Source organism: Vulpes lagopus, chromosome 21 (assembly GCF_018345385.1).
Source record: "Vulpes lagopus strain Blue_001 chromosome 21, ASM1834538v1, whole genome shotgun sequence".
In the NCBI taxonomy this organism is placed as follows: Eukaryota; Metazoa; Chordata; class Mammalia; order Carnivora; family Canidae; genus Vulpes; species Vulpes lagopus.
The window spans coordinates 8,796,272-8,819,382 of NC_054844.1; the positions used below are offsets into that span (position 1 = coordinate 8,796,272).

General features: G+C 41.4%; 1 protein-coding gene and 1 pseudogene across 1 annotated transcript; both read right to left on the reverse strand.

The window, feature by feature from the left end:
* Window positions 1-413: 413 nt before the first annotated feature.
* Window positions 414-1,056, reverse strand: LOC121480321 (annotated as a pseudogene).
* Window positions 1,057-2,881: 1,825 nt separating this feature from the next.
* Window positions 2,882-9,014, reverse strand: NANOGNB (NANOG neighbor homeobox). Its single transcript, XM_041736400.1, has 4 exons — window positions 8,951-9,014; window positions 3,422-3,720; window positions 3,232-3,311; window positions 2,882-2,939 (listed from the first exon to the last, which is right to left on the reverse strand). Exons 1-4 carry the CDS (start codon window positions 9,012-9,014, stop codon window positions 2,882-2,884), a joined length of 501 nt encoding a protein of 166 aa, XP_041592334.1.
* Window positions 9,015-23,111: the final 14,097 nt, after the last annotated feature.

Sequence of the window (23,111 nt, forward strand, 5' to 3'; positions counted from 1 at the left end):
TTGCATTAGAATGTTAACAGAGAGCATTATGAGTGTATAAACACTATATATGAAACACAAATTGATACAGCCTAGAATATTTGCTAGGTTGTAACTGAAAAGACAGTTTATAGCTAAGAGATGCAAGCAGAAATTGAAGCTTAGGCATTAGGAACTGGTACTTTTTTTTTTTTTTAAGATTGTATATCTATTCATGAGAGACACAGAGAGGCAGAGACACAGGCCAAGGGAGAAACAGGCTCCTCAGAGGGAGCCCAATGCAGGACTCGATCCCAGGACCCTGGGATCATGATTTGAGCTGAAGGCAGGCGCTCAACCACTGAGCCACCCAGGTGTCCCCCTCCCCACCCTTTTTAAACAAGAAGTAGGATTTATTGACAGACATGAATAGGGAGGGGGCAGTGTCCAGGTTCTCATGAGTGCAGAGCCCACCATTTTTCCAGGGGACCATGAGTAGGGATATATTTGGCCCCACAGCCATCTGGGATGAGCGGCTTTTCAGTCACCATGTCTTCAAATCCGTCCACATTAAACTTAGTAAAGCCCCACTTCTTGGAGTTGTGGAGCTTCTGGCAGCCAGGGAACTTAAACTTGGCCCTATATAGGACCTCAATCAGCCACTCCTTGTCTTTCAACTTGGTACAGATGGACACGATGACGTGGCCAGTGTGGGCCCTTGGCCACTGTACCCTGGGGCTTTCCAAAGGCACCTGGCATACCTTTCTGGAACCTGTCAGCCTCAGCACAAGACAACACCTTGATATAGATGATGTGGAAGGGGTGGAGCCTCACTCGGATGTGAAAACCATCGTTGCCACAGCTTTTCACCATGTACTTGCTGGAACAAATATGGGCAGCCTCCGGAGCTTCAGAGAAAGGCCGCACATATCCATCAGACACTATCTGGCCACATGGTGGGAACTCATCCACTTTTGCCTTCTTCTGCCCCACATCAAAGACGCAGATTTTGGCATCAGGGGCACCTCTGCAGAAGGGAGATTTTGGATATGACCTGTTCTTCCAATACTACTAACACCTGGCAGAGCAGCAGCCCATGGCGGCACCAGGTTCTTCAGTGGCTGGGAAGGAAAAGAGAGGAACTGGTACCTATTGGTAAAATCACATTTCCCAGCAGTTCAGTTTTCTCACTTATGGTTTAGAATGATGATCAAGTTCAGATAATGCATTAAAAATTGTATATAAATATACATATATAAAAATTCTATATAAAGGCTACTACTTTTAAAAATGTTGATGTTCTGGGATGCCTGGATGGCTCAGCGGTTGGGTGTCTGCCTTCGGCTCAGGGTGTGATCCCAGGATCCGGGATCAGGTCCCTCATGGGGCTCCCTGAGAGGAGCCTGCCTCTCCCTCTGCCTGTCTCAAGTGATTAAATAAAATCTTAAAAAAAAAGGTGATGTTCTTTTTTTTTTAAAGATTTCATTCATTTATTCATTTAAAAAATTTATTTATTTATTCATGAGACACACAGAGAGAGAGAGAGAGAGAGAGAGAGAGAGAGAGGCAGAGACAGAAGCAGGCTCCATGCAGGGAGCCCTACATGGGACTCGATCCCGGGTCTCCAGGATCACACCCTGGGCCAAAGGCAGGCCCTAAACCGCTGAGCCACCCGGGCTGCCCTCATTCATTTATTCATGAGAGATACAGAGAAAGAAAGGCAGAGACAGGCAGAGGGAGAAGCAGGACTGGATCCCGGAACACATCTGGAGCTGAAGGCACACGCTCAACCGCTGAGCCACCCAGGTGTCCCCAAAATGTTGATGTTCTTATCTTAATTTTTTCCAGTCATGTAAGGTTCTACCAATAGGAAACACAGAAAAGACAAGCGTCATAAATATTCAGTGTCTAAGGAACAAAAAAAGACAAGATTATGAATTCTATACCGCGATCAATAAACATCTAATGGTTGTAGTTGTATATTTGATAATATGGCCACATGGTAGATGGTGTCGTGTCTGTGTATCCATATGCATTTTTTGTGTTGAGCAGAATAACAAATAGGGCAGTCAACAGTTCTTTGTGTCACCAGCCAGAACAAGAAGTTTCTTTTTTTACATGTATTCTTACTTTATTAAATCTTGCTAGCATTCTTTAAAGGAAAAACGCACAGATAAGTAGGTTACACTGAAGAAATCTAATTTTTATAGGAGAATTAAGAAGCGTTGGGGCGCCTAGGTGGTTCAGTCGGCTAAACGTCTGCCCCATGTCACGGTTGGGCTCCCTGCTCAGCGAGGGGCCTGCTTCTCCTTCTCCCTCTGTTGTTCCCCCTGCGTGTGCTAGTTCTTTCTCTCTGTCTGTCTCTGTCAAATAAATAAAATCTTAAAAAAGAAAGGAAAAGAAAAAGCCTTTAAGACACTTCCAGAAGTGTTTGAGTGTCTCAGTGGTTGAGCGTCTGCCTTTGGCTCAGGGTGTGATCCCAGAGTCCTGGGATCCAGTCCCACATGAGGTTCCCTGCAGGGACCCTCCTCCCTCTGCCTGTACCTCTGCCTCTCTCTGTGTCTCTCGTGAATAAATAAAATCTTTTAAATATATATATATAAAAAGACACTTTCAGGTATTATCTTCAGTGATACTTATCTTTATTCTGGGACTTCAAGTCATATTCAGCCCCTACAGCTACCACAAATGCAGCAAATCCCTATTTGAATAATGCACCAAAGGAAACATTGTTTGCAAAGCCAGCCAATGGTTGGCTCCAAGCTTCCTAGCAGCCCCATGGATCCCTTGGCCTATGTGCAGTGAGCTTCTCCTGGACAGATTGAAATGGTTTTCCTTCTGTCTTCCACTGTTTATAATCTGGAAGTTCCAGTTTAATAGGACAGCGTCTGATAGCAATCTGACCTCTTGTAGCACTTAATATTCAACCGTCCAGCCAGAACCAAAGGGAAACGGTGGTATATGAAAAGTTTTTGGGGTATCTGAGAATTATGGGACACAATCTGTCTCTAAAAGTCAATATAGGGACTCCTGGGTGGCTCAGTGGTTAAAAGCCTGTCTTTGACTCAGGGTGTGACCCTCAGGGTGCGATCCTGGGGTCCTGGGATTAAGTCCCACATTGGGCTCCCTGCATGGAGCCTGCTTCTCCCTCTGCCTCTCTCTCTCTCTGTATCTTTCATGAATAAATAAATAAAATCTTTAAATAAATAAAAGTCAATATGTTCCTTTTTTACTTCCTTCAAACTTAGTGTTCTACATACAAAACAATCTTACCTCTTGGATCTTTTCTTATATTTCTGCTTGTACATATCTTTATTGTATCTCTTCCTCCTTTTACGAAACCATTGCTTTATCTAAAAAAGTGAAGTTAGGGAAATGATGAACCAAGGAATAAGGCCACTGGTTTATATGGGTGATAGCACTACACAGGTGACTCTTTCAATAAAGAAACATGTTGTCATACCTGTTTTACTGTCATGTTAAATTCAAATGCCAGTGATTGGCTATCTCCTCTTGTGGGGCATTTGTTTAACTTAAACATTGCCCAGAGAGTGTCCATGAGGGGTTTGCTGACTAATCGTTCCTGGGGACATTGTTCTTCCTTTTCCTCTTCCTCTTCCAGTTTTTCTTCTACTTCCACTTCTTTTTCTTCTCCTCTTTCTCTCCATTTTTCTTTTCTCCTTTCATCTTCATGATGATTCCTATTTGATTGCTCTGGATTTTGACCACAAAGCATAGCTGGTTCTTTCTGTATAGCAAAATCTGTGGAATAAAATCAAACTGCAGCTAAATTTGACTTTTAGATCGTATTCAACATTCTTCAGTGAAAGAATATATTTGATTTTCATAAAGTAACAGTGTTGTCCATTGTTGGAAAAAAAGAGAGGAAAGGAAAAGCAAAGTTATTAAAATCAAAGATATTCATAAAAAGATCAGTTTAGGGCAGCCCTGGTGGCACAGTGGTTTAGCGCCACCTGCAGCCCGGGGTGTGATCCTGGAGACCTGGAATAGAGTCCCACATCGGGCTTCCTGCATGGAGCCTGCTTCTCCCTCTGCCTGTGTCTCTGCCTTTCTCGCTCTCTCTGAATGAATAAATAAATAAGTCTTTAAAAAAAATAAAAATAAAAAGATCAGTTTAAAAATAATTTACATTTGGATTTAAATATAGACTGAGTAGGAAAGGGGCTATGTATTGAAATTAATATGTCTTCTTGTGATGTTAGTAAAAAATAGGGACGCCTGGGTGGCTCAGCTGTTGAGCGCCTGCCTTTGGCTCAGGGCGTGATCCTGGTCCCAGGATGGAGTCCCGCACTGGGCTCCCTGCGAGGAGCCTGCTTCTCCCTCTGCCTGTCTCTCTCTCTCTCTCTCTTTGTATCTCTCATGGATAAATAAATAAAATCTTTTTAAAAAAAAGTAGGTTACCTTGGGGTGCCTGGGGTGGCTCAGTCAGTTAAGCATCCAACTGTTGATTTTTCCTGAGGTCATGAGATCAGAGTTGTGATATCAAGCCTCATGTAGAGGCCCTCAGGCTCCATGCTCAGTGCAGAGTTGGCTTGAGATTCTCTTTCTCCTCTCTCTACCTCTCCCCCTTCTTATTCTCTCTATACATACATATATACATACATACATACAATCTTAAAAAAAATTCACCTTGAAAAAATTATAAATGACCTTTCTTTAATATTTTTTTAAATGACCTTACTTTAAGGACTATCTAGGCTTTTTATTTTCTCTTGAGAGAATTTTGGCAAGATATATTGTTTTTAGAAATTTGTTCATGTTTCAGTTTTTCCCAGGATATTTCTGGCATGCACCCATAAACTGACATTATTATTATTATTATTATTATTATTATTAATTATTTTAAGTTAGGTTTATACTGAATGTGGGGCTTGAACTTAGGACCTCTAACTAAGAGTTGCATGTTCTATTGAACAAGCCAGCCAGACACCCGATAATTATTAATAAACCACTTTTTACTATAAAGTACTCTGGTTAAAACTACATATAATCCCTCTACTTATACTATTAAAGAAATCAAATCAGTAATTTAAAAATGACCAAGATAAGGCCTCTGGGTAGCTTCGTTGGTTAGGCATCTGACTCTTGATTTTGGCTCAGATCATGATCTCAGGGTCATGGGATTGAACTATGCATTGGCCTCTGCACTCAGAGTGGAGTCTACTTGTCCCTCCCCTTCCTCCCACTCTCTTCCTCTCTCTCTTTTTCTTTTGGATAAATAAATAAAAATCTTTTTTAAAAAGGAAAAGAGGAGGGATCCCTGGGTGGCGCAGCGGTTTGGCGCCTGCCTTTGGCCCAGGGCGCGATCCTGGAGACCCGGGATCGAATCCCACGTCAGGCTCCTGGTGCATGGAGCCTGCTTCTCCCTCCGCCTGTGTCTCTGCCTCTCTCTCTCTCTCTGTGACTATCATAAATAAATAAAAAATTTAAAAAAAAAAAATAAATAAAAAGGAAAAGAGGGTACCTGGGTGGCTCAGTGGCTGAGCATCTGACTTTGGCTCAGGTAGTGGTCCTGGGATCCTGGGATCAGGTCCTGCATCAGGCTCTGTACAGAGAGCCTGCTTTTCCCTCTGCCAAGGTCTCTGCCTCTCTCTCTGTGTCTCTCATGAATAAATAAGTAAAATCTTTTTAAAAAAATAATAAAAAAGGATAAAAATAACCAAACACATCAGAAAAAGAATATATTCAATAACTTAGTAGAAAGCAATAGTCATTGAGATGGTAAAGTGTTGTACAAATGGACAAATTAACTACTGAAACTGAAAGGGAGTCTAAAAACAGATCCAGGGGATCCCTGGGTGGCTCAGCGGTTTAGCGCCTGCCTTTGGCCCAGGGCATGATCCTGGAGTCCTGGGATCGAGTCCCACATCAGGCTCTCTGCATGGAGCCTGCTTCTCCCTCTGCCTTGTGTCTCTGCCTCTCTCTCTCATTCTCTCTCTGTCTTTCATGAATAAACAAATAAAATCTTAAAAAAAATAAAAACAGATCCATGTATATAATCAAAAGTTGATATATGATAGAGGAAAATTACAGCTCTGTAATGGGCCATTTAATAAGTACTGCTACAGGGACGCTGGGTGGCTCAGTGGTTGAGTGCCTGCCTTCCGCTCTGGTCATGATCCCGGAGTCCTGGGATTGAGTCTTGCATTGGGCTCCTCTCGAGCAGCCTGTTTCTCCCACTGCCTGTGTCTCTGCCTCTCTCTCTCTGTGTGTCTCTCATGAATAAATACCATATATATATATTTTTTTAAGATTTATTTATTTATTTATTTATTTATTTATTTATTTATGATAGACAGAGAGAGAGAGAGAGAGGCAGAGACACAGGAGAGGGAGAAGCAGGCTCCATGCCGGGAGCCTGACGTGGGACTCAATCCCGCGACTCCAGGATCGCACCCTGGGCCAAAGGCAGGCGCTAAACCGCTGAACCACCCAGGGATCCCAAATAAAATACTTTATTTATTTATTTTTTAAAGATTTTTACTTGTTTATTCATGAGAGACAGACAGAGAGGCAGAGACACAGTCAGAGGGAGAAGCAGGCTCCATGCAGGGATCCCGACATGGGACTCGATTCTGGGACTCCAGGTTCACACCCCGGTATGAAGGCAGGCAGTAAACCTCTGAGCCACACAGGGATCCCCCAAATAAAATATTTTATTTTATTTTATTTTATTTTATTTATTTTTTTCAAATAAAATATTTTAAATAAATATATACTGCTAGAAAAGATTGATAAAATTTATATTAAAATTAAGAACTGCTGTGCAAAAATCCCATAAATAAAGTGGAGAGAAAAAACATAAAACTAGAGAAAATATATGTAATAGATTTATGTAATTTATTTCAGGCACCTGGGTGGCTCAGATGGTTGAGTGTCTGCCTTTGGCTCAGGCCATGATCTTCAGATCCTGGAATCCAGCCCCGCATTAGGCTCTGGCCCAGCAGGGTGTCTGCTTCTCACTCTTTTCACTGCCTCTCTCTCTCTCTCTCTCAAATGATAAATTTTTCAAAAACTTAAAAAAAATAAATTTATTTATTTAGAGAGACAGCACAAGTGTGAGGGGCAGATGGAGAGAATCTCAAGCAAGCCCTGCACTGAGCGTAGAGTGCCACACAGGGCTCAATCCCTACGACCCTGAAATCAGAACCTGAGCTGACACCAAGAGTCAGAAGCTTAAAAAAAAAAAAAAAAAAAAGAGTCAGAAGCTTAACCACCTGGGGTGCCCATATGCTCCTGTTTAGAAAACAATTTAATGCATTCTTAGAGAATTTTACATTCTGGGCAGCCCCGTGGCTCAGCGGTTTAGTGCTGCCTACAGCCCAGGGTGTGATCCTGGAGACTCAGGATCAAGTCCTACATCAGGCTCCCTGCATGGAACCTGCTTCTCTCTCTGCCTGTGTCTCTGCCTCTCTCTCTCTCTCTCTCTGTGTGTACTCTCACGAATAAATAAATGAAATCTTAAAAAAGAAAATTTTACATTCTCTTATCCTTGATATATATACATAGAAAATCTCTTGCAAATGTGCATCAGGAGATGTAGGAATGTAACAGCAATGTGAAAAAATAGAAGTAGAAATAATCCAATGTCTATTGTCACAGGAAGTTAGTGAATTAAAGCCACATTCAACTACAGTTAATTGTAGAAACATAACTTTGGTTTTTTTTTTTTTTTTTAGATTTTATTCATTTATTCATGAGAGACACAGAGAGAGAGAGAGAGAGAGAGAGAGAGAGACGCAGAGACGCAGGTAGAGGGAGAAGCAGGCTCCATGCCGGGAGCCCGACGCGGGACTTGATCCCGAGACTCCAGGACTTTAGGGGCACCTGGGTGGCTCAGCAGTGAAGCATCTGCCTTCAGCTCAGGGCATGATCCCAGAGTCCTGGGATCGAGTCCCACATTGGGCTCCTTGCAGGGAGCCTGCTTCTCTCTCTGCCTGTGTCTCTGCCTTTCTCTGAGTCTCTCATGAATAAACAAATAAAATCTTAAAAAAAATAAAATTAAACAAACACACTTCATATATTATACTATGGAATATTATACAGCAATAAAAGTATTCAGTCGATCAATAAATACTAACATGGAAAGATCGAAGTCCCAGATATATTTGAAATAAAAGAACCACTTTAAATTAACACATACGGGCATCCCTGGGTGGCCCAGCGGTTTAGCGCCTGCCTTCAGCCCAGGGTGTGGTCCTGGAGTCCCAGGATCGAGTCCCACATCAGGCTCCCTGCATGGAGCCTGTTTCTTCCTCTGCTTGTGTCTCTGTCTCTGTGTCTCTCATGAATAAATAAATAAAATCTTAAAAAAAATAAATTAACACATACAGTAGAACACATTTATTAGAAAAACAAATTTTTTTTTTTTTTTTAAATACAGAGAGAGAGAGAGAGAGGCAGAGACACAGGCAGAGGGAGAAGCAGGCTCCATGCAGGGAGCCTGATGCAGAACTCGATCCCAGACCCCAGGGTCACGCCCTGAGCCAGAGGTAGAAGTTCAACCACTGAGCCACCCAGGTGTCCCTACCTCAGCTCTACTCTTAAAACCTTAACTGATTGAATTAGGCTTACTCAGTCTATCTAGGATAATCTCCCCTCCTTCAAGTCAACTGATAAGAAATTTAAATTAGATTTATAACTTTAAAATACTACCAATACCTACATTAGTGTTTGAGTAACCGGGATCTTTAGCCTAGGTAAGTTGCACATAAAACTGACCATCACACCCTGATGCTAAAACCAGACAGATATTTTAAGAAAAGAAAACCAATTTTTTAAAGATTTATTTGAGAGAAAGACAGAGAGAATGAGTGAGAGGGGTAGAAGGAGAGAATCCCAAGCAGACTCCCTGCTGAGTGTGGAGCTGGAAGTGGGGCTCAATCTCACGATCTTAAGACCTGAGCCTAAAACAAGAGTCAGACATCCAACCGACTGCACCATCTACATTCCCCTCCCACCCCCATCTTACCTGAAGTATCAGGAGCTTTCAAAGTGTCAGGAGTCCTCTCCACCTTGAAAAGCTTTCTTCTCATAGCTTCCAGCACATCATCTTTTTCTGAGTTTCCTTTTAAATCAATGGCTGCTCCCTCAAATTCTCTTTGGGGTGCCTGGCTTGGTCAGTTGTAGAACACACAACTCTTGGTCTCAGGATAATGAATTTGAGCACTGCATTGGGTTTAGAGATTATAAATAATTAAACTTTAAAAGAAAAAAACCACAGTTTTCTTTGCTCCTTCTCTTTCCTCCTACCTTTCCCCAGCCTTGGTACTATTGAGTCACTCAAGGCTAAATCCCTAGATCTCTTCTCTCCTATTTATTCATGGTCCTAGCCTCAGTAATCCATTCTGAAGGATTTAAAGCCATCCAAATGGTGGCTGCAGATTTTTATCCCTAGGCTCATATATCCAGCTCCTAATTCAATATTTCTGCCTTGATGTTCACCAGGTAACTTAAGTCAAACTTAAAATTCCCAGATTTGGAGGCACATGGGTGGTATAGTCAGTTAAGCATCTGACTCTTGGTTTTGGCTCAGGTTGTGATCTCAGAGTCATGAGATCGAGCCCTGCTGGGGTTCCTTGCTGAGCGTGGAGTCTGCTTGAGAGTCTCTCTCCCTCTACCTCTCCTCTTTGCCTATTCTCTCTTTACCTCTCTCTGAAATAAATAAGTAAATCTTAAAAAAAAAAAAAAAATTCCCAGGCTCAGTCACAATCCCTTTCACTGAACCCTGACCCACTTTCAGTGCCCCCCACTTGAGCAACAGCCAAGTCCATTTGTCCAGCTAATTGAGTTAAAAACCTTGGTGGTATCTTTGATTATTTTCCTTTTCTCATAATCCAAACTCATTTGTCAGAAAAATCTTGCTTTTCTTCCTTCAAAATTCTTAGAATACTACCACTTCTTAACCACCATTTTCTCTAGATATATTTCATAACTCTCACTTTTTGTCTTTGCCCTTCCCACCTCATAGTCTGCTTCCAACATAGAAGAATAGTCCTTTAAAAATATAAACTAGGGGATCCCTGGGTGGCTCAGTAGTTTAGCGCCTGCCTTCAGCCCAGGGCTTGATCCTGGAGTCCCGGGATTGAGTCCCACATTGGGCTCCCTGTGTGGAGTCTGCTTCTCCCTCTGCCTGTGTCTCTGCCTCTCTCTCATGAATAAATAAATAAAATCTTAAAAAAAAAATAAAAATAAAAATATAAACTAGGTAATACCATTACTCAAAAGTTGACAATGCCTTCCTATTTTTTTTTCAGAGCAAAAGCCAAAGACTTTACAACAACTTAGAAAATCCTATAGAAAAAAAAAAAAAAAAGAAAATCCTGTAGGATTTGATTTCTTGCTACCTTTCATATTTCTACTACCATTTCCCTTCACTCCCTTTGCTCCAATCCCCTCTGGTTGCCAGGCTTTTTAATAAACAAGCCAAGCACAGTCTCAGTTTAGGGGGCTGCTATTTCCTTTGCCTACAAAATTACTTCTCCAGATAAAATCACAACTTTTTCTCCTACCTTCAGTTTACTCTTCAGTACATTTATTGGTGAAACAGTGACCAGAAATGAGACTTGAGTCAGTATTTGGTGAGACACTTAGGGCTTTTGGATTAGGGTCAGAGGGTAAATGGAAACTACTGGCGAGTTTTAATCTGGGTTGCGATCAGGTAAAATTTATATTGTAAAATTGATTAGAGCTATTCTAATCTGAGGACCATCAGGAGGCTGAAGTCTTTTCCAACTCAGGCTAAGGGTGTTGTGCTGAATATTTAAGACTACTGAATACCATTGAAGAGTTTTAAGGGATGAGATAAACTACAGAGTAAAGAATAGATTGGATTAACAACAATTAGAGACTAGTTTATTCCCGGGTAGTAGAGATTACAGTGATAATAGTGACTAGAACTAAGATAGGTATCATCTGCATCTTGGTTTGTCAATGGGTTGCAAAAAATGAACAGCCAGTGATAGAGTGGGAAAAGTATATATACAAGTTTAAAAATGAGTGCATTTCCAGTAGGTATGTGAAAAATGTTCAATTTAATCAAGATGTAAAGAAACTAAATATGGACACCTGGATGGCTCAGTGGTTGAGTGTCTACCTTCAGTTCAGGTCATGATCTCGGGGTCCTGAGATCGAGTTCACATTGGGCTCCCCTGGGGGAGCCTGCTTTTTCCTCTGCCTATGTTTGTGCCTCTCTCATAAATAATAAAAATTATTTATGAATAAATAAATAACATCTTAAAAAAAGAAACTAAATCTTTTTTTTAATTGAGGTTTTTTTTTTTTTTTAAGACTTTATTTATTCATGAGAGACACAGAGAGAGGTAGAGACACAGGCAGAGAGGGAGAAGCAGGCTCCATGCAGAGAGTTTGATGTGGGACTTGATCCTGGAACTCCAGGATCATGCCCTGGCTGAAGCCAGATACCCAACTGCTGAGCCACCCAGGTATCCTAAAAAAGAAACTAAATCTTAATAATGGGTATATGTGTATAAATATGAAAAATTTTGCAATATGATGCAATTTTTATTAAAAATTATATTAACAAATATTTACTGACCACTAACAACGTAGATGGCAAATATGTGTATGAGCAATCTAGAATATGTGCCAAAATATTAAAATAGGTTTTTTCCTGGCAGATGGGAATGGAAGTGATTCTTTTAATTTTTTATTTGTTTTGCTTGTTTCTAGTTATTAAAAGTTCTGTAATGTGCAGGACTATTGGTGTAATAAAAATAAGTAGAAAAAACAGACAATGCATTTAGGGGATTCAGCATACCCATTTATCCAATTCTTTTAGAATTTCAAGGAAAAGAATGAAAATAATGTCTAGGGTTAGATTTTTTTTAGCTAAGTAGTTTCCCAGCAAACAAGGGATATAAAGTTGTTTTGTGTGGCTCAGTCCATTGAGTGCCTGACTTCAGTTTGGGCCATGGCCCCAGGATCCTGGGATTGAGTCCCACCTTGAACTCCCTGCCCAGCAGGGAGCCTGCTTCTTCCTCATCCCACCACCCCCATGCTTTCTCTCACTATCTCTCTCTCAGATAAATAAAATCTTAAAAAAAAAAAATTGTATTAATTGGAGATGCAACCATTGTACAGATTATCTAGTGACTTTCTAGGTAATCCAAGCAACAGACACTCATATCCACCCTAGACACCCCACCTATAACAACAAACCATCTTTATACCAGTGGGTCTTAACTCTTTTTTTTTTTAATATATTTTTTTAAATTTTTATTTTTTTATTTATGATAGTCACAGAGAGAGAGAGAGGCAGAGACATAGGCAGAGGGAGAAGCAGGCTCCATGTAAGGAGCCCGACGTGGGACTGGATCCTGGGACTCCAGGATCACGCCCTGTGCTGAAGGCGCTAAACCGCTGAGCCACCCAGGGTTGCCCGTAATGCTTGATACTCATTAAAATCACCTGGGAGAGCCTGGACTACACCTTAGAGCAATTTAATCAGAAACTCTGTAGGGCAGGGCTCAGGCATTAGCAGCCTCTAAAGTACCTCAGGTGATTCCAATATGCAATCAAGAATAAGCCCACAGCTTTCCATTCATCGCTCCTCTTTTGATTAAATCACAGAGAGATGTTGAAAATGATGATTGTATCAACACACAATTTTTGGTAGGTATAAATCTGGTTCTCAGAAAGGATTTATGCCTGTTTGAAATATTTTAAAAAATAGTAAGTGTGAACTGCTTGGTATACACCGCCCAGGTTAAGGCAACATTGGAAATTAATGTCATCTGCTCTTGAGCAAATGAAAAGAAAAAAATAGTGTTGGGAGTATAGTACTTATGGAAGAAGTTTCAGACAAGGAAAGATAGTGAGTGTGTCTGAAGTATAGATTGACAGTGGAAAGACATTTGAAAGTTTGATACTTTGGACAATGGGTTGATAAAGGTCATGTGAAATCATTAGACATTTTGTGCTCTTGTTGATGTTATTTGCCTCTACAGTGGAGATTTTTTAAATGGTGCACAATCTATCTATAGTGATATATATTCTGGTGATTTTTAAAAAATTAATTGATCATTGATCAATTAATATTAATTTATTTTAGAGTAAAATAAATTTTACTCTACACCCAACCTGTGGCTCGAACTCATGACCCTGAGAGCTAGAGTCACATGCTCTACTGACAGTCAGCCAGACTCTATTCTGGTGAATTCTTAAAATTCCAGAAAATGGGCAGAATTAGTTATACATCTTTTTTTTTTTTTTTAAAGATTTTAATTTATTTATTCATGAGAGACACTGAGAGAGGCAGAGACACAGGTAGAGGGAGAAACAGGCTGAATGCAGGGAGCCGGATGTGGGACTTGATCCCCGGACTCCAGGATCACGCCCTGGGCCAGAGGCAGATGCTAAACCGCTGAACCACCCAGGCATCCCACTTTTTTTTTTTTTTTTTTTTTTTTTTACTATTTATTTATTTATTTGACAGAGAGAGAGAGCACAGAGGGAGAGGGTGAAGTAGACTCCCCACTGAGCAGAGAGCCTGATGTGGGACTCAATTTCAGGACCCTGAGATCATGACCCAAGCTGAAGGAGGACACAACTGACTGAGCCACCCAAGCCTCCTAGTTAAACATCTTTGTTGGGAAAAAAGATATAAATTTAATTCAAAAAAAATTTTTTTAATTTTTTTTTAAATTTTTATTTATTTATGATAGTCACACACACAGAGAGAGAGAGAGAGGCAGAGAGAGAAGCAGGCTCCATGCACCAGGAGCCCGACGTGGGATTCCATCCCGGGTCTCCAGGATCACGCCCCGGGCCAAAGGCAGGCGCCAAACTGCTGGGCCACCCAGGGATCCCTTAATTCAAATTTAAATTAATTTTTAGGGCAGCCTGGGTGGCTCAGAGGTTTAGTGCTGCCTTCAGCCCAGCGCATGATCCTGGAGACCCGGGATGGAGTCCCGCGTTGGGCTCCCTGCATGGAGCCTGCTTCTCCCTCTGCCTGTGTCTCTGCCTCTCTCTCTGTGCGACTCTCATGAATAATTAAAGTCTTTAAAAAATTAATTTTTAAAAGGCATTAAATTCATAATACCAGACTTCTCCACAACATGAATTAATGTCAAAAGGTGAAGACACTGATGTCGAGTGACTAAGTTTAGAGATTCTTATTCAGTAAATCTGGGGTAAGGACTGGAATTCTGTATTTTTAAACCTCACTGCAACAAATCATAAAACATCAAGAGAAAGTGTCTTGACACAAGATACGGTGTTTAAATAATTGAGAAGATATCCTTAGGTCTACATTTCTGAGAATTTTTGAAACCCAAGATACAATAAAAGAAAAAAATAGAACAAATATTCTATGAAGAATAGGCACCGAGGCAGCCCCGGTGCCCAACGATTTAGCGGCGCTTTCAGCCTGGGGTGTGATCCTGGAGACCAGGGATGGAGTCCCACCTCAGGCTCCCTGCATGGAGCCTGCTTCTCCCTCTGCCTGTGTCTCTGCCTCTCTCTCTTTCTGCGTGTCTCTGTGTCATGAATAAATAAATAAAATCTTTAAAAAAAAAAAAAAAAGAATAGGCACCGAGGATAAGAACTATCCAGAAGGAATTGGTTATAGTGATAGAACTGAGGCATGTCATTGGTTTTAAGAAACAATCCTCCAAAAGTTCAACCAATCTCACACTGTAAAGACTAGGAATTGGGGTGCCTGGGTGGCTTGGTGGTTGAGTGTCTGCCTGTGGCTCAGGACATGATCCTGGGGCCCTGGGATCGAGTCCTGCATCAGGCTCTCCACAGCGAGCCTGCTTCTCCCTCTGCCTATGTCTCTGCTTCTCTCTCTGAGTCTCTCATGAATAAATAAATAAAATCTTTAAAAAAAAAAAAAAGACTGTAGGAATTAAACTACTATTCTTGTCTCTGAATTCTCCCAGACAAATTTGGAAGCTCTAAGCTTTCTCTGATCTCTGGAAAATGATTCAAAGGTAAGTTTGAAACAATTATCATATTAATAATATTATCATATTTCATCATTAGTATGCACCAGCATCATAGTTAATAGAGTTTGGATTAAATATTCCCCTGATGACATTATTCCCAGTGGGCTGACATTATACCTGTTTTACATATGAGTAAACTGGGGCTTAGAAAAATTGAGTAACTTGCTCAAAGTCACATAGATAGCAAGTGATAGAGCCAGGCTCAAGACAAGCTGTCTGATTTCAGTGCCTACGCTTTTAAGATTACACTGTATTTCCTCTCACTAAAGGTGATGGATATTTCCAACTTTGGGAAAGGGCAGAAGTGGAAAGTGTGATATGCATGTGAGACTTCTAGGAGAAATAATTTATTTGAGAGGAATAAAAATGTGAAGAGCAGTATTACAATTTAGACATTAAAGAATATTGATGTCAAGAGGTGTGTCGGTGGCTCAGTTGGCTAAGCATCTGCCTTCTGCTGGGGTCATGATCCCAGAGTCCTGGGATGGAGCCCTGTGTCCAGCTCTCTGCTCCATGGGGTGCCTGCTTCTCCCTCTCCCTCTGGCTCTGCTCCCCCTGCTTGTTCTCTCTCTCTCTCTCTCTCTGTCAAATAAATAAAATCTTTTAACATTTAAAAAAATTAATTTCAATTTGCTATTTTACATATACCAATCATGGTAAATGATTTAATCAATCATGCCTATGTGATGAAGCATCTGTAAAAACCCTACAAGACAGAATTTGGAGAGCTTCCAGGTTGGTGAACCTGGAACATATCACATGTCACTGTGTGGGGCCCCAAACCCATTAGACAGAAGCTCCTTCATCTGGGGCCTTGACATGTGTATCTCCTCATCTGGTTGTTGATTTGTATCCTTTAATATTCTTTGTAATAAACCAGTAATCCAATAAATAAACTGGTTTTCTGAGTTTTATGAGCTACTCTGGCCTATTAATCAAACCCAAAAAGGAGGTCATGGGAACCTATTACTTGTAGCCAGTTGGTCAGAAACACAAGTAACAACCTGGATTTGTGATTGACATTAGAAAGAGAGGTAGACTTATGGGCCTGAGTCCTTGACTTGTGGAATCAGATGCGAACTCTGGGTAGATGGTGTCAGAATTGACTTGAATAAGACAATCAGCTGGTGTTCAGATAATTGCTTGGTGTGAGGGGAATAAAAGCACCCATCAGAATTGGTGTCAGGACTGTATTAGGTATGCATTTTTGGTGTTTAATGTTAATTTTATGCTCATTTGCATACATGAAATCAGAGAGAATTGAAATTTGTCTGGAATGTGTGACAGATTTTGTGAGAATATTTTCAGGTGGCAAGTTTAAAGGTATAATGCTAAATACACTGTAACCAGATGCAAATTTGATTCTTTCTTTCTTTCTTTCTTTCTTTCTTTCTTTCTTTCTTTCTTTCTTTCTTTCTTTCTTTCTTTCTTTCTTCTTTTTCTTTTTGAGTTTTATTAGCATCTGCCCAAACTATAAATAGGATGTTCTGTATAAAACATGCTAAGAGATTATAAAACAGGGGTGTCTGAGTGGCTCAGTCAGTTAAGTGTCTGCTTTTGGCTCAAGTCATGTCCCAAGGTCTTGGGAGGAGCCCCACACTTTCCCCTCAGCAGGGAGTCTGCCTCTGTCTCCCTCTCTCTGCCTCTCCCCCTGGCTTGTTCTCTCTCTCTTGCCCATTCTCTCTCTCAAATAAATAAATAAATAAATAATATTTTAAAAAGATTTTATTTATTTATTCATGAGACACATAGAGAGGCAGAGACATAGGCAGAGGGAGAAGCAGGCTCCATGCAGGGAGCCCGAGGCCGGTACTGGATCCCAGGACCCCTGGATCATGACCTGAGCTGAAGGCAGATACTTAACCACTGAGCCACCCAGGCATCCCAATAAATAAAATCTTTTTTAAAAAAAGGGAAAGAGATTATGAAACAGATTTTGCTATTTATTAGTAGCTTATCACCCACCAAAGTGTTTCTGAGGCAAGGAGGATGATCAATAAAGGTAATCAAATTTCCCTAAAGAGTTGGTGGAGAGCTGAGCTAGCCTTCCCTGTCCACACACCAGCCTCACGCTCTGGTGGAAGAAAAAAAGTTGCAGCTTTGTCAATCCCGGTCAAGTAAAGAGAGTGTCTCAGAGTCACTCACAGAGCTGGACTTTTGTCTTTGGAAATGCGCAGGGCCTGACACCTGACTCAACCCCGAGAATGCTTGTGTGAGGCACAGTTGGGAGCTGTCCATGGTGGCCAGAAGGTCCTGCTGGCAGCGGCTTCACTAAGAAGCTGATCAGGCGGTGGTAAGCCATATACATAACCATTTGACAGGGTCTGGGCTGGGCCTGACATGACAGGGCTGCTTTCTCTGGCTTCCCAGGTCATCTATCCTAGCAGCCCCTCTTGAAAGGGACGCTGACTACTGGAAGGCTGGTTCTGAGGAGGAAGACCCCTGGGACAAGTCTAAGAGGTACAGCCCTCATATAGAAAATTCATGAAAAAGGCACCCAGGGTGGAGATATTTTAAAAGACAATAGAAAATGCCTTGGGAAGACAATCCTGAAGCAGGATCTCTGCCATGTCTAGAGGGCACACTTGGCAGAGTTACAATCATACCAGTAATGTAGGACTTTGTCCTTTTTCTTTAATTTGCCTATCATCTAGCTGAGTCAGACCTTGTTAGGCTGGGGAGATGCAAGCTTTCTCATAATTTTTTTAAGGTTTTATTTATTCATGAGAGACACACACACACACAGAGGCAGAGACAGAGGCAGAGGGAGAAGCAGGCTCCCTGTGGGGAGCCCAATGTGGGACTCGATCCTGGGATCCTGAGATCACACCCTGAGCTGAAAGCAGACTCTCATCTGCTGAGCCACCCAGATATCCCTCTCATAATTTTTAGATTTTTTAAAATTTATTTATTCATGAGAGATGCACAGAGAGAGGCAGAGACACAGGCAGAGGGAGAAGCAGGCTCCATGCAGGGAGCCCGAAGTCAGACTCGTTCCCAGGTCTCCAGGATCACACCCGGGGCTGAAGGCAGCGCCAAACCACTGAGCCACCTGGGCTTCCCCCTCTCATAATTTTTAAAACATTTCCAATGATATATTTGAAATTGTTTTCAATTAGAAAATGAGTTTCACCCCATGGCTGATTTGTCTATTATTTGAAGAATATGTTTTATTTTTTTTTTTTTTTAATTTATGATAGTCATACAGAGAGAGAGAGAGAGAGAGGCAGAGACATAGGCAGAGGGAGAAGCAGGCTCCATGCACCGGGAGCCCGACGTGGGATTCGATCCCGGGTCTCCAGGAACACGCCCTGGGCCAAAGGCAGGCGCCAAACCACTGCGCCACCCAGGGATCCCTGAAGAATATGTTAAATCCTAGACAGATAACTCTTTTGACAATCTTAAGCCACTGATTTATTTATTTGTTTATTTATTTTTTTATTTTTATTTATGAGAGACACACAGAGACAGAGGCAGAGACACAGGCAGAGGGAGAAGCAGGCTCCATTCAGGGAGCCCGACGTGGGACTCGATCCCAGGTCTCCAGGATCACACCCCAAGCTGAAGGTGGCACTAAATTGCTGAGCCACCGGGGCTGCCCAAACTAATGTCTATTTTGTTCGGACCTGTGTCCGGGAGCATCAGGCAATCTGCAGCAGTATCATGAGTGTTATTGTGCATTTAATTTAAAATGTCTATTTTTTTAAAAAAAAATTATTTGTTTATTTGACAGAGAGAGAGAGCACAGGAAGGAAGAGCTTCAGGCAGAAGGAGAGGGAGAAGCAGGCTCTCTTTGGAGCAGGGAGTCTGATGCAGGGCTCAATCCTAGGACCCCAAGATCATGACCTGAGCCAAAGGCAGGCACTTAACTAAGCCACCCAGGCGCCCCTCTATTGTTATCTTCTAGGGAAACTTTGGGGAATATCTTAGTCCTCTCAGGTACAGACACTGAATAAACCCAGTTCTACTTAGTGGTTTTCCATATCAGAGAACTTACTTGGAAAGTGACATGAGGTTGTCTCTATTCTCATATCTCACAAAAAAGGGGAATCCCCTCACATTACCAAGTCTTGGACTTTGTTTAAGATTATACATTATACTCCCATTATACTCTTGATGTGCTTCAGGAGATACTACTCCAAAATACAGCACTTTGATATATCGAATATTCTAAGCTGAAAGAGTTTGAGAAAACTGCAGGAACAGGAAGATCACTCTGACCCCACGCCCCTTCTCCCTTGAAATAGGCCATAAAATCCTCTTGTGAAAGGTGCTCTTCCTATACCCAGAGGAAAAGAAAACATCCTTATCTCTGAAGACAAAGAGATGCCCAGAAGAATCCTAACAAACAGGCCTGGCTGGGTTTCTCCTAGTTTACCACAATTAACTCAAACTCTTTGATATATCGTATTTCTTCTCAACTGTCTGCTGTTCATCATACCTAGCATAAAAATACCCAGGTTTAACCATTTCTTTGGGTCTTCATTTTCTTATTTGTTTATTTTAAAATTATTGGGCGGCCCGGTGGCGCCCCGGTTTAGCGCCGCCTGCAGCTCAGGGTGTGATCCTGGAGACCTGGGATCAAGTCCCATGTCGGGCTCCCTGCATGGAGCCTGCTTCTCCCTCTGCCTGTGTCTCTGCCTCTCTCTCTGTGTCTCTCATGAATAAATAAATAAAATCTTTAAAAAAAATTAAAAAATAAAATTATTTATTTATTTATTCATGAGAGACACAGAAAGAGAGGCTGAGACACAGGCAGAGGGAGGAGAAGCATGCTCTATGCAAGGAGGCCGATGTGGGACTTGATCTCAGAAATCTGGGATCATGCCCTGAGCCTGAGCCAAAGGCAGACAGAGACTCAACCACTAAGCCAGCCACCCAGGCATCCCTAGGTCTTCATTTTCTTATGAAGTCTCCAGTGTCACATCAAACTTATATGTTAAATGAATTTGTATGCTTTTTTTTTCCTGTTAATCTGTCTTTGTTACTTTAATTTTCAGACCCAGCCAGGAACCCTAAGCAAGTTAAAGAAAACTTTTTCCTCCCCTATACTCTATAACGTAGACTGTAAACTCCTTCCAATATGTGAAAGGGTCTTTGACCTACACATGGTAAAGAAGAGAGGAACAAAGCTAGTTCCATTTAATTTTTTTTCTTTAAAATCTTTTGTGTCTTTTTTTTAATCTTTTGTATTTTTAAAAAATATTTTGTGTCTTAAACCAGATTGCACACTGTGGACTTAGGAGCCAAGAACTTGGACACTTTTGTTGTCTGATTTTACCATGCCTGGGTATAAGCAAGTGAACTGGTGCTGAAGGGATCCACAGGAGAAGAGACACATCTGTTAATTCTTTGCAGAATTATCCTACCTCAATGGAGTTAAGGACCATCCTCTTATCATCCTATTTCAGTGGAGTTAAGGATCATCCTCCTATTATCCTACCTTAGTGGAGTTAAGGATGGAATTCTTTGGTTTTTAGCTGATGAATGATGATTCCAACAGCAGAAACTGAAAATTTTGGAGAGAAATAAGTAGGTGTGTGAATTAGTTTCAGACAACAGGTATAAATGAAGAATATCCCCACCAGTTGAAGATATGACTTTAAAGACCTCAGGAAAGGTCAGAGCTAGACAGTGAATTGGGAGCCATTAACATGGTAGTGCAATGATTCATTTAGATGAGATGCATCCAGAAATTGCTTCAAATGGCAAATGGATTTTTAGAAGTTACTTCAGGGTGAAAAAAAAAAAAAAAAGAATCATCACCATTTCCACCTCAACTAGCCAATGACTTCTTTTTTTTTTTTTTTTCTATCTAGACAGTTGTTTCTTCAAATTATATTTTCAAGGCCAAAAGTTTGTCCCTCTAACCCCTTATGAAAACCTGATTGTTCAGAAGATGAATATTTTGGGAACAACAAAATTAAAGGGGAAGAATTAATCAGCTATATGATGATAATCATTGATGATCTTTTTTTTTTTTTTTAATTTAAGTAATCTCTACACTCAATGTGTGGCTCAAAATCACAACCCCAAGATTGAGAGTCATGCATGTTCTTCTGACTGAGGCTCCCAGATGCCCCTCTGTCAGTCTTAATGTAACTATTTTATGTGGCAGGTTGTAGGGAGGTGTGGGGGGGGGAATGGCAAGGAAATATGGATAACCCTTATCAGAAGTTTGAATGGAAAAAGGAAACAGGTGGGTGAAGCTATTGTCAATTGTCAGACCAAGTTTTTTTTTTTTTTTTTTTCAGACCAAGTTTAAAGGACAGAGGAAATGGCAGCAAACGTCTCTGGATTAAGCAAAAGGGTCAGAGTTAAGGACTCAGGTGAGTGTGGTTGGCCTTGAGTAGAATGAAGACAAGGAGGAGTCCCTCAGCTTTTATTCTTAGACCCCAGAAGTGACAGTGACAGGTACCAGGTACCTTTGTGAGATGCTTGGGCGGGAGGGGGCATTCCTGGGGGGCAGGGAGGAGATTGAAGAAAGTGGCTTACTGGTCTTAGTTTTTGTCAATGAGTTAGGAGAGAGGATATCTGCTTGGACAAAGGGGAGCAGGGTTCCATGGGGGCTATGAGGATTGATGAATAAAAATGATATAAACTGTTTATTGAATACTTTCCATTTAATATAAGCTAGTAAGATAAGAATATTACATAATTTTATTTATGTAATTATAAAATACTTGATTTTATTTATGTAATTATGTAATTACAAAATACTTAAAACAACCCTATAAGATGGAAACTACTAGCTCCTCATTTTATGAACAAGGACGCTGCTGCTTAGAGCAAGTCAGTAGCTTGTCTTAGATCATGGTTTATTTAGTGAGTGGTAGAGCCTGGAGAGGAAGAAGGACTGCTGGATTCCAAATTTCGAAAGTCAGGATGCCATCCAGGAAAGCTCAAGAGATCATCCCCAGGGGATCTGAGAGTCATGAGGTGAGATATCTCTACTCTGATCTGCCTAGCTGCTTGAGAATAATAAGCATCTGTACTTAAAACATTAACAGAAGTCTTGTGTTTCCAGAGTGAAAAAGAACAGGGCAGGTAAGCGATAAAAAGAGATGTGTCAGAACCTTTCTAGCCGGAGTGCAATCAGCAAATCTGAAAGCTCTGCAGGGCGCATTTATCCAAAGGACAAATCTGCTTAACAACAACCCGGTTAAAGTGTGCTGCAGAGGCCTTGTATACAGGTTCTCGTACATTTTCTCCTACAAATGCTCCTTATGGCAATTTTATTGAAGAAGCCACATATGAAATGAGATTAGCAAAACCCCTTTGGCAACATTCCCTGGCGCCTCCACCTCTACCCTGCCAAAGGCTCTCAAATTTTGGCATGCATGATAATCCCCAGGAGGCCTTGTTAAAACAGAAGCTCCTGCTGCTCAACCCCATAATTTCTGATTCTGTAGCTCAAAGGTGAGCCTCCAGAATTCGCATATTTGACACACCCCCGGGTGATGGCCACTGGTGGCCACGCTGCTCCTCCTCCGGGGAGCACACTTTGAGAATCCCCACTCTGGCGTGCTACACATCCATGCTCAACTGAAGGATTACAAAGGGTAGACCCGTGGGTTAGATTGGAAGTCCTGGTGCACCAACTAATGCCTGAAGGAGAGCTGACCTTCCCGCTCACCACAAGGGACTCCCCATGGTTTGCTCCAGAGGACAGAGCAAAAAAATTAGGACTTTCAGAGCACTAGCTAAAACATTAGAGGGATTACACAGATAGCTGAGCTCATCTAAACTTTAACCAACCGAAAGCAGGTTTTTTTTTTTTTTTTTTAAGATTTTATTTATTTATTCATGAGAGACAGAGAGAGAGAGAGAGAGAGAGAGAGGCAGAGACACAGGCAGAGAGAGAAGCAGGCTCCACACAGGGAACCCGATGTGGGACTCGATCCTGGATCCCGGGATCACACCCTGAGCCAAATGCAGACGCTCAAACAGGAAGCCACCCAGGCATCCCAAAAGCAGGTTTTCACTACAGTCTTCTCTTACATCAGACCAGTAATATCTTTAAGAATCATAAAGAGCTGCTATTTAGGTATTTTCTACTAAAGAAATTTTAGGAAAACATGGTGCTTTATGACAGAAGACAGAGTCAAAAACTTCAGTGGTCTGTGCCCGATGCTTCTGATGGAAATTTTTTTCAAGCATTCT

Coding starts and splice junctions, on each gene's coding strand:
- NANOGNB (XM_041736400.1), bottom strand. CDS start 9,014: ATGAGAAGAAAGCTTTTCAAGGTGGAGAGGACTCCTGACACTTTGAAA. Junction 3,312..3,421: donor TTAACATGACAGTAAAACAG/GTATGACAACAT, acceptor TCACTTTTTTAG/ATAAAGCAATGGTTTCGTAA. Junction 2,940..3,231: donor TATAAGAAAAGATCCAAGAG/GTAAGATTGTTT, acceptor CATAATTCTCAG/ATACCCCAAAAACTTTTCAT.